General features: G+C 36.2%; 3 protein-coding genes across 5 annotated transcripts; 2 read left to right on the forward strand and 1 right to left on the reverse strand.

Annotated features, from left to right (window-relative positions):
* Window positions 1-3,292: 3,292 nt before the first annotated feature.
* On the reverse strand, window positions 3,293-8,174 carry klhl42 (kelch-like family, member 42). 3 transcript variants are annotated; one of them, XM_067391945.1, is made up of 3 exons: window positions 6,719-8,173; window positions 6,456-6,649; window positions 3,293-3,751 (listed from the first exon to the last, which is right to left on the reverse strand). In XM_067391945.1, the coding sequence occupies exons 1-3, from the start codon at window positions 7,483-7,485 to the stop codon at window positions 3,294-3,296; spliced, it is 1,419 nt and encodes a 472-aa protein (XP_067248046.1). In that variant the 5' UTR covers window positions 7,486-8,173; the 3' UTR covers window position 3,293. The 3 variants fall into 3 exon arrangements, with proteins under 3 accessions (XP_067248046.1, XP_067248045.1, XP_067248044.1); XM_067391944.1 differs by having other exon boundaries at window positions 6,504-8,174; XM_067391943.1 differs by having other exon boundaries at window positions 6,456-8,173.
* A 59-nt stretch (window positions 8,175-8,233) lies between these two features.
* Window positions 8,234-13,995, forward strand: cwf19l1 (CWF19 like cell cycle control factor 1). Its single transcript, XM_067391940.1, has 14 exons — window positions 8,234-8,455; window positions 8,615-8,699; window positions 8,786-8,870; window positions 8,963-9,064; window positions 9,203-9,417; window positions 9,509-9,624; window positions 9,707-9,791; window positions 10,616-10,756; window positions 11,272-11,401; window positions 11,571-11,650; window positions 11,778-11,987; window positions 12,347-12,466; window positions 13,413-13,510; window positions 13,652-13,995. Exons 1-14 carry the CDS (start codon window positions 8,433-8,435, stop codon window positions 13,794-13,796), a joined length of 1,635 nt encoding a protein of 544 aa, XP_067248041.1. The 5' UTR covers window positions 8,234-8,432; the 3' UTR covers window positions 13,797-13,995.
* A 622-nt stretch (window positions 13,996-14,617) lies between these two features.
* washc3 (WASH complex subunit 3) lies at window positions 14,618-16,965 on the forward strand. The gene is made up of 7 exons (XM_067391947.1): window positions 14,618-14,810; window positions 14,933-15,031; window positions 15,133-15,198; window positions 16,165-16,278; window positions 16,433-16,549; window positions 16,649-16,713; window positions 16,826-16,965. The coding sequence occupies exons 1-7, from the start codon at window positions 14,760-14,762 to the stop codon at window positions 16,917-16,919; spliced, it is 606 nt and encodes a 201-aa protein (XP_067248048.1). The 5' UTR covers window positions 14,618-14,759; the 3' UTR covers window positions 16,920-16,965.
* The last annotated feature ends 317 nt before the right edge of the window (window positions 16,966-17,282 follow it).

Below are 17,282 nucleotides of genomic sequence, written 5' to 3' on the forward strand. Positions count from 1 at the left end.
TTATTAGAAAAAACTTGCATGAACTTGATTGTAGTAAGCTGAACTTAAAGGTTCACCCAAAAATGAAATGTCTGTCATTAATTACTCACCCTCATGTCGTTCCACAGATGCAAGACCTTGGTTCATCTTCGAAACACAAATAAAGATATTTTTGATGAAATCCAAAGTTTTTTTTTTTTTATCCCCCCCATAGAAAGCAATGTAATTACCGTCATTCAAGGTCCAGAAAGCTATTAAAAACTGTTAAATTAGTCCATGTGACTACAGTGGGTCAACCTTAATGTTATGAAAAGTCAAGAATACTTTTTGTGCGCAAAAACAAAACAAAAATACTGAATACTGAGTCGGTGTTTGGTCATAAATGGAAGCTCTGCACTGTGTTCACTGCATCAACTGCGTAGAAGACTGACAGGGTTGAGAAGAAATTGTTGAATTAAGTCATTATTTTTGTTTAGTTTTTGTGCACAAAAAGTATTCTCGTCGCTTCATAACATTAAGGTTGAATTGCTTTTAACTATTTTAATGATATCTTTACTACTATTCTGGACCTTGAATGTGGTAATTTTGTTGCTTTCTATGGGGGATAAAAAAAAAAACCTATAGGATTTCATCAAAAAGATCTTAATTTGGGTTCCGAAGATGAACGAAGGTCTTACAGGTGTGAAACGACATGAGGGTGAGTAATTAATCACAGAAATTTCATTTTGGGGTGAACTAACTCTTTAATATAATTGAGTTGCAGCAGTTGAGTTCTAATTCCCAGCATGGTTTGCGTCAGACTGTATAGGGAAAATAAATGTTGAAATGAAGTGTTATTTTGTTTTTACACAAGATTAAGATAGGGAGACATACGTTCGTGTTTAATGTTGTGTTAATAAACATGACAGGGGGTTCTGTTATGTTAATCTTTTAAGGGTTGCCATTGTGGTGAAGAGTAGAGCCTGTGGTTAGGTTGAGGATGGGCTGCAAAACTTTTAAGACCACATATACTGTATGTTGTTTGATTATATACATGCAAGTATATAATGACAGTCTCTTTGTTAGTTATAATAGCGTGTTATTTGCTATCTAACATTTAACCAAGATCTGAATGTGATGTTTATGTAAATAAATGAGGAGGGGCTGAGAACTGTGGGAGTGAAGGGATGCCGATCACGTGATTGTTAATGGGAGACTGTGCCACACTGGCCTTGCTCCGCTTCCATGGATCTCGGCCCCGCCCCACTTGCCACAAAAAAGTTCTACTAACTTAGCTGAGTTAAATGTTTTGAGGTAATAAGTTTCCTCAAATGTTTTGATTATTCTGAACTTACTGACTTTTACAGTGCAAGTTCATATGAAATCTTCTCGGCACTTGCTGGAAAGTTTTCTCATTTGTAATATCGTGACTGTGTTAAACATAAAAGACAGAAGCCTGTCTGCGTGCAGCAGAGTATTTGGCTCTTAGTATCCCTGAGCTTAACCAATGGATCACTGGCCCTCTGCTGCCCCACCATCCTCTCTTACAGGTGGCTTGTCTTTGCTGGGACATCTGCTCAAAATTTAAGACCCAGTGACCAGAGTCATATGCACAGGATACATTCTACAGAGCAGATGCCAAGACAATGAATGAAGGGCAAGAAGTGGACAACGATCACTTTCAAAGGCAATGAATTAATCCGACGCATCTCAACCTTTTGCTGCAATGAAGACACAGCTGATCTGATAGGACGCTGCAGTGCGTCTGATGGACAGCCGATTACACACAGACTTCCTCTGAGGACAGACCGACAGAAGGTGACCTCACTAAGAAGGACGAGTGACAGTATGACATCTGCCAAATGCAAACAGACGCACACAAAAAGAAACAAGCAATATAAACCCGTTTATTTGCTTCCCTGAACATTTTATTTTTAACTTACAACCTTTACATTTTCAAGGCAACTTGGGAATGTTCAACAATAACATCATTCATTTTGGCTCGACCTATGAAAAGTAATCAAAACGTTTGAAAACCAAAAGTAAATGGAGTACTTCCTTCTTAAAAGAAAAAAGAAGGGGAAAAAAAATCTCCTTTCAAGTTAATATCTCAGCAGGTCATCTCACTCAACTCAATGCAAAAATACATCACAGCGATTTAGGTCAGGCGCTTATGTATTTGTGCTTCATGTGTGCAGCACGTTTTAAGACACTTCTCCAGATATACAGTATTTGGAATGAAATAATTAAGACTAGTAAAAAAAAATCAAAAACTTTTCTGGCACAGAAAGTCTGACACTTTTAACAATCACCATTTAGTCTGGCACATTGGATCTTAAAGGCACAGTTCACCCAAAAATCATTTACTCACCCTAACTTCTGCAAAACACACAAACAAAAAAGGTTTTGGTCCATTTAATGAAAGTGAGTGGGATCCAAAACAATATTGGACCCCATTGACATTCATTTTATGGAGGGGGGGCAGAAAAGACATTCATTCAGGTTTTGATGAAGTAAGAGTGAGTAAATGATAATGAGATTTTCATTTTTGGGTGAACTACCTCTTTAATGTCTCATTCGGGGCCTTAATTACCCTTCATGTTTAATTGTTTAATTAGCATATGCAAGTTTAGTGCTTTAATTGAATCTGCAGGCTCTATAAATCTGAAGCCTTCACTTGTGCATCTGTATATAAGTAGTTATATATGTCATGTTTTATATGATTAGGATCCTGTACATGCATATGAAATAATAGATTCTGTGCAGGTTATAAATGTTCGGTGCAACTCTTGTAGTGTTCTCTCTCTTTGCCAAGATAAATAAAATTAATTCAATTAAATTTATTGAATATATTAAAACTGCTTTTGAATACAAAGGCACCTCAACAAAACGTCTGATGGAGATATTAAATATTTAGTCTTTTTTACTTTACTTTTTTATTGATCAAAGTCAAACTGTTGACCTTTATTTAGAAGTGGGACTATTTTGCGTAAATAAAAAAGAAAAAAAAATTCTGCCATCATTTCCTCACCCTCATGTCATTCCAATTTTTTTTTTTCTTCAGTGAAACAACATGAGGATGATGAATAATGTTCAAGCCAATCGTTTTTGGAACAACATAAGGGTGAGTAAACGGTGACCGAAATGTTCATTTTTGGCTAAACCATCGCTTTAATGTCTCCTGCAGGTTCTAAGTGCTGGCTGATCATTCTGATCTAGTAAACCGTTGTAGTGATCCTTGTCATTTCTGAAGTGGCTGGCCTCGCTACAATAGAATCTGTGTTTCCCAGCAGTCTGCAGTCTTCTCCACATCCCCAGAGCGCGAGCGATGCGGCTCAGAGGACATTGGGCAGGTAGAGTGAGCAAAGCAGCATATTCTGTCCCAGAGCAGGGAAACGTCTGAACGCCTCCCAGGCATCTGAGAAAATGTTGTATTTGAGGAAGACGCGGTGCTCCAGGCTGGTGGGCAGGCTGACGTCTCTGCTCATGATGTAGATGCCGTCGTTGTGCAGCGTGCAGGTGAGGTTCAAACCCGACTTTGACGTGTTCTCCTTAAGTTGCAACAATTCTCCCGTCTGAACATTGTAAGACTGTACTGTCAGCATGTCCTCTGTTTGGTTTAGCCTCCGCCGTCCCGTTTCTGCAAGTTCTAGCTCATGCGTGTAGCCACCCACTAGGTAGATGGTGTCCTCCACTGAGAGCATCTGCTGCTTGCGCACATGAGCCGAACAGGAATGGAACACGGACCACGTGTCCGAGCCGGGGCAGTAGCGCAGCACGCTGGTGTTCCTATCTGTCAGATATCAGGAAGACGTCTCTGAGAAGATGGAATCTTTTTCAAGATCATTCTAATGGTAATTTAAAGTCAGCATGAAACAGAAACTGCAATAGTCTTTTCTTCTCTACTGTGATGTGTATATATGAGCAAAATGGTGTTTATATTTAAATTAAAAATTAAAAAGTAAAAATGAATAAAAAAAAATAATGACGTGCATGGATAAAACATTTATAATAAATGTAATATAATATTCCATAAAATATAAGAACTGTCAATTTTGATTCCATGGCGACTACGTTTTTTTGGTGTAATTTTTCCGATGTTGTGATTGTTAGACACAATTTATCAGTACCAAATTGGCCAGCCATTTAACAGTTATCAGCCATAACATGAAAATAATTATAGTATCAACACTGCCAGAATTTTATTATCTTTGACTGTTAGATGATGGCAAAAAAAAAATCTAAAGGTTAAAATAGGGGAAATATATTGAATATTGACCAATACAGTTAAATAAAAAATTATATATTATATATATTGAATTTACTATATTTTATTCTGGTTTCCCATATTTTTGTTTTTAGATTACCTTTGTGATAATCTAACACTCATTTAAAGGTGCAATGTGTAAAATTTGGGAGGATATATTGACAGAAATGCAATATAATGTACATAACCACGTTTTCAATTTTGTATAAAGACCTTAAATAATGAACCGTTATGTTTTTTTATTAAACGTGCTCTAAGTGATGTCACGCGTTTTTAGGCTAAAACATTTGTCGTCACATACAGCAAACATCTCCTCACTATCCGCTAGCTGCCTGTCCCCTGAACACACTGTAAAAAAACGCGGTTTCTGTAGTGGCCACAAGTTCCGAAAACTGCAACAAAAACACACTGGTGCAGCCTGGACCATGAAACACAATAAACATGCCCCAGCCAATAACTGACAAGAATTATTTTAAATGTGCGTTCATGACTGTTTCAGGAAGCACAGAGGGGAGGGGGAGGAGAAGGAGAAGGGAGGGTCTAGCTAGCCTCTGTTTTTAACACTTCATACGTCAACAGGAAGTTACTCCACCCAGGATCGCTTAGAGCACCTTTAACTTAGAATGAGCCATTTCTATCTACATACACCATGTTAAGTCGTCATTACGCACCGGCATGTTTCTACAGTAGCCCTAAACGGACAAACTGCTCTGCAGAGAGTGTTTAATCACTATGTTGTTGTTCTTCTAAATCAATAGTGTTTTTAGAGGCAGCTTGCATCGTCACTACGTTGAATACGCATGAAGTAGAAGTAGTAGTAGTTGTCTGATTTATTAGAAGCAGAGACCGTTCTTTGTTAGAAGTAATCATTGCTTGTACTCTCTGCTGTCTCATACGACGACATCTTTGTCTCGTGTCAGCCAGACGGCCACCGTAGCTTCTCTATTTTGCTTTAAAAGTCACTAATATTTACACACTGCACCTTCTACCAATACTAAAATTATGGCCAATTACAATTTTCCTGTAATAACCGATTAATAACTGGTAATAAAATTCTATAATATTTTATCTAAATGAATTCAATAACATCAATTTTATTTAATGCTACAAGTGAATTTAGTCATCATTACATAATATACAGTATGAAAAATTGATATTCATTTTGGGAGTTTTTAAAGATTAACTAAAAAAGTTTAGTTCACCCAAAAATGAAAATTCTGTCATTAAGTACTCACCCTCATGTCGTTCCACACCTGTAAGACTATCGTTCATTTTCAGAACACAAACTAAGATATTTTTGATGAAATCTTAGAGCTTTCTGTCCCTCCATATACAGCAATGCGACAACCACTTTGATACTTCAAAAAGTTCATAAAGAGATTGTAAAACTAATCCATATGAATTGTGTGGTTTGGTCGATCACTTTATATGATTAACAGATTGAATTTAGGCTTTTATTCACATATAAACATTAATCAGCGAACATAAACAGAAGCTCAACCGAACCTACTTGATGCGTGAGAACAAACCTCTTGCGGAAGCTCAAACGTGCTGCAAACACAAGAATGAACCTCATTGGTTCTCGCACACGGCATGTTTGCTTAAGCTTCCGTTTACCACAACTGATGTGTGAGTTGATGAATGTTTATATGTGAATAAAACCCAAATTCAATCTGTTCATCATATAAAGCAATCGATTCTCTTCAGAAAATTTGGACTAAACCACTCAATTCATGTGGATTAGTTTTACAATCTCTTTATGAACTTTTTGAAGCATCAAAGTTTCAGTTTCTGTCTATGGAGGGACAGAAAGCTGTCAGATTTCATCAAAAATATCTTCATTTGTGTTCTGAAGATGAATTAAAGTCTTAGAGGAATGACATGAGGGTGAGTAATTAATGACAGAATTTTCATTTTTGTGTGAACTAATCCTTTAAGTGAGTGTCAAATGATGGAAAAGGTCATTTAAATGTTAAAATGGATTGCAATAGAGTTCTAATACTGACCCATGCTCTTCTTTTAAATATAAAAATCTAGTAAAAAAAAAATAAGGTCTTAGTGACATCAGCCAAAACAGGAAAAGAAAAACAAAAAAATCACAAGCGAAATAAGACAAGAATTTTCTTTGGAAACTAACTTCCAGTCACTTAAAAGAAAGTAAATGAAGTCTAATGCCCGTAAGTGTGTGTGTGAGTGTGAATGAACCCATCTCTCAGACAGTAAAACACACCTCTAGAGGTATAACCGCCCATGACGTAGATCATGCCCTGACACTCACAGGCAGAGAACTCAGCGAGAGGATCAGGCAGAGACGCCACACACGTCCACCAGTCCTGCTCGGGACTGTAGCACTCCACCGTCCCCAGACAATGACCTCCAACCGCGTACAGCTTCCCACTCACGGCCAGGAGCTTGAAATTTGATCTGGACACAAAAAGAGCACTTACTGATCCCTTGCACTGGACAAACCACAAATAACTAAGTGAACTGTACCTCTTCTGGTTCAAAGGTGCCACATGGTTCCACTCGTTCTTGCAGGGGTTGTAGCAGTGGGCCACTGAGATCTCCTGACTTGTCAATCTGTATCCACCAACAATAAACAAGTAGTTGTCCAGTACAGCAGATCCGTAACCTCGGACGTTAATCATGTCTGGAGGAAGGTTGTTGGCTAGAGGTTTCCAGCGTTGTTCTAGCTCATCATACCTCAACATGGTCCAGGGCTCGTCCTGATTTGCCAGATCCAGACAGGTGTCAGTGAAATCCCCTATTGCTACTAAAGTGGCCGTGCCTTTCATGCGCATATCTCGGATCTGATCCCGCACAGCAGCTGGCAACGTCCTGAACTCCGGCCTGCGCAGCATGGGATGATAATAGCAGCTCATGAATTTCAAACAAGCATTTCTAAGATCATGCATCCCGTAGATTTCAGAGAGCTTAAAGAGCTCGACGCAGTTCTCCTGCCTGATTTCCGCCAGGAGCAGTTTTAAGATGGAAGTGACTTGCAGAAAGGATGCGGTTTCGATCAGGTCCTCCAGAGTCTCGTTGGCCACCTGAACTTTGGAGGTGTTGATGAACTCCAGCACCAGCTCGAGCCCCGGCGTGCTCAGTCCCTGCAGCTGCACCGAATCCTCCGCGGACTCGCGCATCCCTGAGCTGTACAGCGCGCGGAAGTAATCGCTCTTCTCGATCAGTTTGCTTTTACTCACATTGTACGTTTTGTCATCCATCACTATTTCTATAATCTGCTCTGGGGAAGTCATGGCTGCTGTTCTGGGATCAGCGGTTGTTATTCAGAGGCGCTTTTTCATCCTTCGGTGCCGAAGCCTATATATGGAAATATTCGGCGCATAGATTCCGAGTCTGCTCATGTGCATGTGCATATATCATCCCATAAACAATAGCGTCGTTTGCAAACAAGGTCTGCGTTGCATATGCAAACAAGCAGATGAGTTGCATACACTAAGGGAATAATGCTTTATAAATTCATCTGATTGTTTAAATATGTTTAATTTCAGCTAATGTGCATTAGTTATCGATATATTGTCGTTTGTTTAAACGCAGTTATTCTAGGCGGAAAATTTTGTTCTGGTATAAATAATATGGCAGTTTATTTTTCTTTTATTACATTCTACACTTCGGGATTTCAAATGTAAATCAGTTCCTGTTTTGGTCTTGTGGTTTATGTTGCGTCACGTTGTGTCACGTTCGCCCCAGTTTTGCGCAGTGGTGTGTTTTTTATTTTTTAATCTATATTATGTTATATTAACGCATAAGCAAAAATATTTAAGGTTGTTTGAATATATACATTATAAATGTTTAAATTAACCGATATAACGAAACTATAAAGTAATAATCGCTGGAGCAACATTGCGAATAATGTACGCGTAGTTGACGCGTTTAATACGCTTTTACTGTGTCACTCTTACATTTCTTCCGGGGAGAAACTTCATGTGCGTTTAGGTTTGTAATATATATTCTCGTGTTTATAAATGTTATACTTTATATATGATATTTTCTCTAATGTGTGTGATAATTTATAGCACCAAAATCACAAAGATTCACATTAAGATGTATGTTTCGTGATTGAGCGGTCAAGATAATTTACTCCCGGTTACGACAGGGTTTATTTTGTCGACACACACAATTTAACGCCAATGCTCAGACACAAGCGTCATTATTTTTAAGAAACATTTATATATTTTTCGGTATGGAAGACAAGCCTTTACGAGTGTAAGTTTTGCTTTTGAGGTTAAAAAGCGTCGTGTGTGAATGTTAGCTGGCTCTCAATAACTAATGTACAGTCATAATTAACAGCACAGTCGGAGGTGTATATGAAATAAACTCACGTGTTTTGTTTTGACGCTGATTTAATGTTTCATTCCCTCTCAGTCTCGCATGTGGTGACGTTGAAGGAAGAATAAATGCTTTGTTCAACCGGGTGAACGCTATTCAGAAAAAGAGCGGGCAATTTGATGTGAGTCTGCACGTGTGTCTTTTTTATTTTAAAGTGATAAACACAAGAGAGAGTTGTGGGTTGAACTATACGGGTTTGTTTTTCAGTTGCTGCTGTGTGTTGGGGATTTTTTTGGAACCTCTCCTGAGGCTGAATCAGAGTGGGAATCATACAAATCTGGTGCAAAAAAGGGTAAGGTTTCTTTATATATCTTTAGAATGTATTGCTTTAATCACACCCAAAAAAATGTGCTAAATTAAACTGTGCTCTTTCTAAACCCCCAGCACCCATTCACACATATATTCTCGGTGCAGCCAGCCAAGAGACTGTGAAGTATTTCCCAAACTCTGATGGCTGCGAGTTGGCAGAAAACATCACTTGTTTGGGTGAGATTGATCTACAGCTCCTCATCTTTAAAAGACATATGTCTTTGCAGTTTTCAGTTAGGTTATAGTGTACACAATTGTACCACTGTATATGTATTTGTTAGGCTCAGGGTTGTCAATTACACTTTTTTTCCCCAGGTCGAAGAGGCATTTTCACGGGCGCATCAGGGCTTCAGATCGCATATGTCAGTGGCAGAGAAGCTCAACAGGAACCTGCTCCCTCACACTGCTTCACCCCTAAAGACATCAGTGCCCTTGTGGCTCCACTGCTGTCCAACTCCAAATTTCGAGGAGTGGACATTCTCCTGTCCTCGCAGTGGCCTCGAGGCGTGTGGCAGTACGGAAACAGTCCCGTCAGTGCTTTGTTGTGATCGTTTAATACACGCCTCAGGTATTTCCATGAATGTGTGCTTATGAATTGTTTACTTTCTTGCCCTTTTGCAGGAAATTGATACAAAGTTCTGTGGGGTTTCGACCATCGCAAATCTCGCTGACAAGCTGAAGCCACGCTACCATTTTGCAGGACTGGAAGGGGTGCATTATGAGAGGCTGCCTTATAGGTGTGCTATATTACTGCATCAGGAGAAGTTTTGCTCTTTTTCAGACGCTGTTTGTTTTACAAAATGTGTATACATTTTGCAGGAATCATGTGGTCCTTCAAGAAAATGCTCAGCATGTCAGTAGATTCATCGCTCTGGCAACAGTCAACAATCCTGCCAAGAAGAAAGTGAGTTTTTTTTTGTATTTGTTTTATTTGTATAAAACATTTTTATAACTGATAATATGACACATTAATATATTATTATATTTAATTACCTTTTGCCATCATCTAACACTGACTTAAAGTCAGTATCATTTTATCAGTAATAATTATATACAATAATAATATTTATTAATATTTTGAACTGAACTTTATTTTAAGTTTAAGTATTTTGTTGTGCTTTGGCATTTTTATTAGTTATACATATATATACATATATATTTCTATTTAATATTATTTTTTTGTGTGTTTTTAGTACTTTAGCTTATGTATTTCAGTTAATAACCAAGGCAACATTTCTAATTTTTAAAGTTTTTCATCTAATACTATATGTATATTTTATTTTACTTCAGCCTTTGACTCAATCAATGAAAATGATTTTTATTAGGTTTAACAATAACAATACTGTTATTGTGCCTGAATTCACTTGTAGCATTTAATTATTATTTTTTAAATATTATTTTTATTATTATTTTAGACATAGTATTCAATTTTACAGCTAGCCTTAACATGAAAACAGTTTTAATATCCCTGCATCCCTACAAGATACTTTATAGATTCTTAGTTTAAAGTTTGTTCCAAACCTGTATGAATTTCTTTCTTCTGCTGAACACAAAAGAAGGTATTGTGAAGAATGTCAGTAACCAAACAGTTGATGGACTTCTTTTGTGATTAGCAGAAGAAAGAAATTCATACAGGTTTGGAACAATTTGAGAGTGAGTGAATAATGAAAGATTTTTTCATTTTTGGGTTACTGTCCCTTTAACTGTACATTTTATCTTTTCTCTCAGTACTTGTATGCATTCAACATTGTCCCGATGAAAACCATGGACCCCACAGAGTTAGTCAAACAACCTCAGGATGTTACAGAAAATCCCTACAGGAAACTTACGAAAGATGGGAAGAGAGAAAGACCGCTGCCCGATGCGGAGGTGTGTGTACAGTTTTACATTAATAAAATACAAATTCAATTGGTACAGATTGTATTATTGCTTATTATCAAGTTTGGGGTCAGTAAGATTTTTTTTTAATGTAGCCTTATGCTTCAGTATAAAAAAAATCCAGTAATATTGTGAAATATTACTATTTAAAATAAGTTTCAGTTTTAATATATTTTAAAATGTAAATTATTCCTGTGATGCAAAGCTGAATTTTCAGCATCATTACTCCAGTCTTCAGTGACACATGATCCTTCAGAAATCATTCTGCTATACTGATTTGCTCAAGAAATATTTCTTGTTATTATTATTATCAATGTTGAAAATAGTTGTGCTGTTTAATATTTTCTGGAAACTGGGTTGCATTTTTTTTCAGGATTCTTTGATAAATGTCTTTACTGTCACTTTTTAATTTAATGAATCCTTGCTGGATAAAATTATCAATTTACTGTACTGTAGTTTGCATTATCTTGACGAAAAGATACTTTGTAATTCTCCTTTTTGATCAGGAGGAACCAGCATCCCAGTTCTTTTTTGATCTGGGGGAGAAGAAACCACAATACCAGCAACGTCAACATGGAAGGAAGAGACAGTCGGACGGGGACAGACCCAATCAGCCCAAACAGCCCAGAAGACCCCGTGAGTCCATTCACCAGCACTCTTTCCACTCCTCAGAGGTGGTCTAATGGATCAAAATGGAATATTTTTACTACCTCATTTACTCAGCAGAACTTACTTCAAGATGTCGGAGTATTTGAATTTAATTTTGCATGCTGCTCACAGACCTTGATTTCTACTCTCTGAACAGCACAGCCCACTGGACCCTGTTGGTTCTGCCTTGCGAGTCCAGAAGTCGAGAAGCACTTGGTCATAAGCATCGGAACACATGTTAGTCCACCAAATATGTATTCAGCAATGTCACTTTAGAAAGCTTTAAATATGTATCAACTGATAAATTACAAAGTTTCACCTGTTGCTTTTTCATGTTGATCTCATGTCAGTATTGTGTTTCCAGTGTTACATGGCTCTTGCTAAGGGCGGTCTTACTCCTGACCATGTTCTTCTGCTGCCCATCGGACATTACCAGTCAGTGGTGGATTTGGCATCGGAGGTGGTTGAAGAGATGGAGAAATACAAGATCGCCGTCAAGAAGTTCTGTAAAAGCAGAGGCCAACGGTGCGTCTTGTTTGAGAGGAACTACCGCAGCCAGCACCTTCAACTGCAGGTCCATACAAATATTGTGTCATTCATAATGAGATTGTGGTGTCTGCCTGAACAGACTGACTTGTACAGAACCCAGGTCGGTCTAAACAGCACCACATAGATGAAAAAGAAAGTCTGATAGATAAACTCATGGTAGTGTGGAGAGTGAGAGATTCCCCACCTTCCACCAATCACAGACTCTAACATAATTTCATCAGTTTAAGTCTGAGTGGATAGACAATCTGTCTGCATTGACGAGTAATCATTTCTGAGGGATGTGTTCCCAATGATGACCAAATGCATGATTTCCTAAAGTCCTGCTTATGAGAAAGCGGCGCATAATGGATTTAACAGATGGAAACTTTTCTTCGGCATCCTCAGGTTGTGCCGGTGCCCATGGAGAAGTGCAGTACAGAAGACATCAAGGAGGCGTTCATGACACAAGCTGAAGAGCAGCAGATGGAACTGATGGAGATTCCAGCTCATACAGACCTCAAACAGGTACAAACCATCTGTGTCTCCTGAAGACTGAACACTTCAAAGTTAGTCAAGCTGTGGTTTTGTGTGTAATTTTACTGGGACTTCCTGTTCATGTATGTATTTATTTATTTATTAATTATACATTCAATATACTTTTAATATAATTATTTATTACTTTATTATTATTATTACATTATATAATTATTTATAAATTATATATACTATTAATTGAATAACTTACTGCTTTATCATCATCATTACATTATATAAATTATTTGTTTTTTATATTATAATATACTGTTAATTTAATCATGTAAATTGTATTCTTACTGTTATTATATGTAATATTAAATAAAAATAAAAAAATATATATATAATCTTTTATTACTTTACATTTTATGTATATTTTTAAATTGCATATACTTTTAATATAATTTATTTTATTATTACAAAAATATTTAAATTATATTTACTCTTATTAAATTTATGTAATTATTTTATTTATTTTAAATTGTATATATTGTTAATATGTTTTTTATTATTAATGATGTTGTTGTTGTTATTAATGATTATATAAACCCTTTTTTATTACATGAATTTTATTTATTTACTTATCGGCATATCCATCTACACTCACTCCAGTCTTTTCTTGTAGTCTGACAAGCAAAAATAAGTCTAGTGTTCATACATAAATTACTGAATAAAGAAATACATAAATTTGTTATATATATATATATATATATAAATAAATTACAAATTTATTTATTAATTCAGTAATTTATGTATGAACACTAGACACCAGATTTATTTTTGAACACTAGACTTAGTATATATATATATATATTGTGAATTGTGAATTATACAACATTATCTATATAGGGAGTGAGTGAGCAAGTCATAATGACACCATGATGATATGTTTTGTGTAATAATAAACCTTGACTAACAATAATATCCCGCATTGCAGATTGCTCCTCCAGGAACACCTTACTTCTATGTGGAGCTGGATACGGGCGAGAAGCTGTTTTATCGCATCAAGAAAAATTTCCCTTTGCAGTTTGGCAGGTAATTGTTACACTGGTACAGTTCATCAACAGGGGGCAGTGGTACACTAGTTATAAACATTAGTAAGTGTATGACCTGATTGTAAAAACATGCTTCAGCATAACCATTTGTACATCCTTTTTTGTGTGTGTGTTGCCGCAGGGAGGTGTTAGCGAGCGAGGTGTTGTTGAACATCCCCATGCGTGCTGACTGGAAAGAGTGTAAATGTACAAAGGAAGAGGAGGAGGATCAGGCCAAACAAGTGCGCTCTGACTTTGAGCCCTTTGACTTCGCACTTGATGACTGAGGAATACTTCAGATACATCTTTAACACCTTCAGTCCCTAAATGTGTCCACAACTGCTTATTTTATCTTTTTAAACTTTAACCATAGGTGCTTTCTTCTTCCTTTCATTTGGCAACAAAAGATGTCTTTGTTTTTGGTGATGTATCAGTCTGTCGGATGCCAATAAGTGTTGAAATGCGTTGTGTGACTCATAATTAAAGTAATTTTTCAAATTTGTAAAATCTGCATTTTTTTTTCCTTTTGTAGTAACAGTGTGGTGAACGTCCTCTGCTGGTGATGTTGTCCTTTTTTGGTCTATAGTGGATCTACTATGTAGCAACAATCAAACCCATGAGATTGCAGTTGTTTGTACTTGGTACACAAACAGCTCTGAACCCATGTTATCTTATAGCATGCTAAAAATCACTTAAATGCACGTGTGTTTGTGTAAATTTTTGTTTAAATCGTACTAATTAATTATAAATAGTAAATTAATCAATTATATGTAATATACCCTCTCACCTATTATTTATAAATAATAACAATAATTAATTAAATAAAACTCAACATATTATCATGTTAAATCTCTTAAAATCGAATTTGTTTTTTTGTTTGTTTGTTTTTTGTCAGCGGACTTTTATTATGATAACGTGGAAGTCTTCAGGACTTTTATTGAGTTACAAGAAAATAAACTAAATATAAATGTATGGAGGGGAAAGAATTGTATTCAAAAAAATATACAACAATTGAAATGAATTACTCTAGTTTATTTGTAACGGCAATATTTGGTTATTTTATTATGTTTGAAGGATCTGAGAGCTTTTATTATGTCCAGAACGCGGAAGTGTTGCAGTTAGCACTGAAGTCACGTGAAGAGTTATTTTTCACAACGATGCATTTGTTGCGCAGTGCCAATTCGTTTGAGAAAAATAAAGCGTAAAAATCTGTGCCTGTGTGACAATTAAAACGCAGCAGAGGTGTTGAAATGGATGACGACGGATTACCCATTGTGGGATCAGGAATAGATCTTACAAAGGTGAGTTTTGTTTTACATCAGCTGCTGCTCACATGATCGTCTGTCACCTATGCATTCTTATTCACATAGCTTATATGTCTCTGCACAAAGCATCTGATCCGTAACATACTTTATTTTTGAAGGTTCCGGCCATTCAACAGAGGAAAATCGTAGCTTTCCTCAACCAGTTCATAGTCCACACCGTCAGGTTCCTGAACCGGTTTTCCACAGTTTGTGAGGAGGTGTTCACCTGTCAGCACATCACCCCCCTCTGTAACACAACCTATACACTTACTGAAAATGTCAATGACCTGTTGGATTTATTTTTTTATTTTTTTTACAGAAACTAGCAACAGTATCACTACGAATCCAGCAGATTGAAACCACACTAAGCATTTTGGAAGCAAAGGTAAATCAACGAATAAAAAGAAAATGAGAATAAGATTGAAATAAATAATAAAATATCAATTCAAATAAATAAATACACAAACTTTAGATTAAAAATAAATAAAAATTAGATTTTAAATTAATTAATACTGGAGAGGATTAGGGCCAAGCAATAATAAAAAATAAAACCATCTCGAGATTAAAGTTGTTAAATTTCGAGAAAAAAAAATCGTTAAATTTCGAGATAAAATGTTGAGAATAAACTCATTAAATTATGAGAAAAAGTTAAATTTCGATAACAAATTCGTTAAATTACAAATTTGTTGTCATAATTTAACGACTTTTTTCTCGTAATTTAACGTCTTTTTTTCTCATAATTTAATGAGTTTATTCTCAACATTTTATCTCGACTTTTTCCTCGAAATTTAACGACTTTTTTTCTCATTTAACGAATTTGTTCTCATAATCTAACGACTTTTTTCTTGTAATTTAATGACTTTATTTTCAACATTTTATCTCGACTTTTTTCTCGAAATTTAACAACTTTAATCTCGAGATGGTTTTATTTTTTATTATTGCTTGGCTCTAATCCTCTTCCGTAAATTAATAATTGAAAAATAATACAAAAATAAGATTACGATAAACAATAAAATTTGATTAAAATAAATAAATATTAGTTTAGAACAACTGAGCAAATAAATAATAATAAAAGTAGTAAATAAGTAAATACTAAAATAAAATTCCAAATATTTTAGATCCATTTATAATATTTTTTCACAGTATAAATTGAGTCTTTATACTAGAAACTATATAGATGCCTTTTAAATGTCAGGAAAGGGGTCTCTCACACTAGAATGTTCATATTTGGGGGTCAGTTTCATCTAAAAGATTCAAAACCTCTGACTCAAGGAACTCAGAACATGCATGACTTCATGAATACCCTCCATTTTAAGTTGATTTCATGAAACTATGGTTTATAAATTTGCAGTTAGCCTCTATTCCTGGTTTGGAAGAAGTGACAGTGGATGGAGTGAGACAAACGTCTGCAGAGACAAACGGCCCTGCTGTGGATGGCAGTCGTGCCACGGTTCCTCCTGTTGAGGTAACGGTTATTCTTTGATATTAATGTCTCTTAACCTATTAATCCCACTGCATTCTGACAGTGTTATAACCATAATGACACTCATAGGAGGTCAGTCAGTCAGGTTTTTTTTTTTTTTTTTTTTTTTATTAATACAAAATCCTTTTCCATTCAGGCATCTCAGCAAACACAAGTGGCCCCTCAGGAGCCGAAAGCAGAGGTCCCTGCGGAAAATATCATGACTGTAGCCAAGGACCCACGATATGCCAGATACCTGAAAATGGTGCAAGTGGTAAATGAAATCATAGTTTCATTATTAATAAACCTATTTCCTAGTTATGGCTAACGTCATGAAAAATGTGAATGCAAATTTTGCTCCTCTTGTTCACAGGGTGTTCCAGTCATGGCAATTAAAAACAAGATGGTAATGGAGGGTTTGGACCCCAGTTTGCTTGAGTAAGTGTTGATGACAGTAAAAATATAATGCATTTTTTTAAGTTGATTCTGTCACTATTTGTATGATTATGAGCTGATTATGTTGTGGCTAACAGATTTTTGTATCCTTTAGTACCCCTGATGCACCTATTCCTGATGGTGCCAAAAAAGGGTTGGAAGATCAAGATGACGACAGCTCAGGCAGCGAATCATCCTTCAGCGATTGATTGGCTCCGCCCCCCACCGCTAATGAGCTTTGTGTTGGACTGGCCTGTGTAGGCTTTCATGAATCCTGCTCATCTCAAAGCAGGGTAAATGCACTTAAATGTCCTTACGAAGGACAGACATTTAGCGATGGCACTAAAATCGTTGTCCTACATCTTGGAGACGGCATACTTGACATCTGTACTGGTGGTTTCTGAGGGCAGTTGCTCACTAGGTGAGATTGCAGATGATTATGATTATAATTGATCCAAGACTGTTTTAAGTGCTACTCTCATGTGAATTGTCTTGAGTGTCTCATTTCTTGTCATGTACATGTTAAATGCCTTATATGTGCATTTAATAACAATAAAAAATGCCAGTGTTTT

The sequence above is a fragment of the Chanodichthys erythropterus genome, chromosome 8 (genome assembly GCF_024489055.1).
Source record: "Chanodichthys erythropterus isolate Z2021 chromosome 8, ASM2448905v1, whole genome shotgun sequence".
Lineage (NCBI taxonomy): Eukaryota > Metazoa > Chordata > Actinopteri > Cypriniformes > Xenocyprididae > Chanodichthys > Chanodichthys erythropterus.

What these genes read in the sequence shown, in the direction of transcription:
- klhl42 (XM_067391943.1), bottom strand. Translation starts at nt 7,485, where the DNA reads ATGACTTCCCCAGAGCAGATTATAGAAATAGTGATGGATGACAAAACG. An exon ending in GGGCGGTTATACCTCTAGAG is followed by an intron (nt 3,752 to 6,455) that starts GTGTGTTTTACT and finishes GATATCTGACAG; the next exon opens with ATAGGAACACCAGCGTGCTG.
- cwf19l1 (XM_067391940.1), top strand. Translation starts at nt 8,433, where the DNA reads ATGGAAGACAAGCCTTTACGAGT. An exon ending in GGCAGTACGGAAACAGTCCC is followed by an intron (nt 9,418 to 9,508) that starts GTCAGTGCTTTG and finishes GCCCTTTTGCAG; the next exon opens with GAAATTGATACAAAGTTCTG. An exon ending in CAAACAGCCCAGAAGACCCC is followed by an intron (nt 11,402 to 11,570) that starts GTGAGTCCATTC and finishes CTCTCTGAACAG; the next exon opens with CACAGCCCACTGGACCCTGT.
- washc3 (XM_067391947.1), top strand. Translation starts at nt 14,760, where the DNA reads ATGGATGACGACGGATTACCCATTGTGGGATCAGGAATAGATCTTACA. An exon ending in TTTCCACAGTTTGTGAGGAG is followed by an intron (nt 15,032 to 15,132) that starts GTGTTCACCTGT and finishes TTTTTTTTACAG; the next exon opens with AAACTAGCAACAGTATCACT. An exon ending in ACCTGAAAATGGTGCAAGTG is followed by an intron (nt 16,550 to 16,648) that starts GTAAATGAAATC and finishes TCTTGTTCACAG; the next exon opens with GGTGTTCCAGTCATGGCAAT.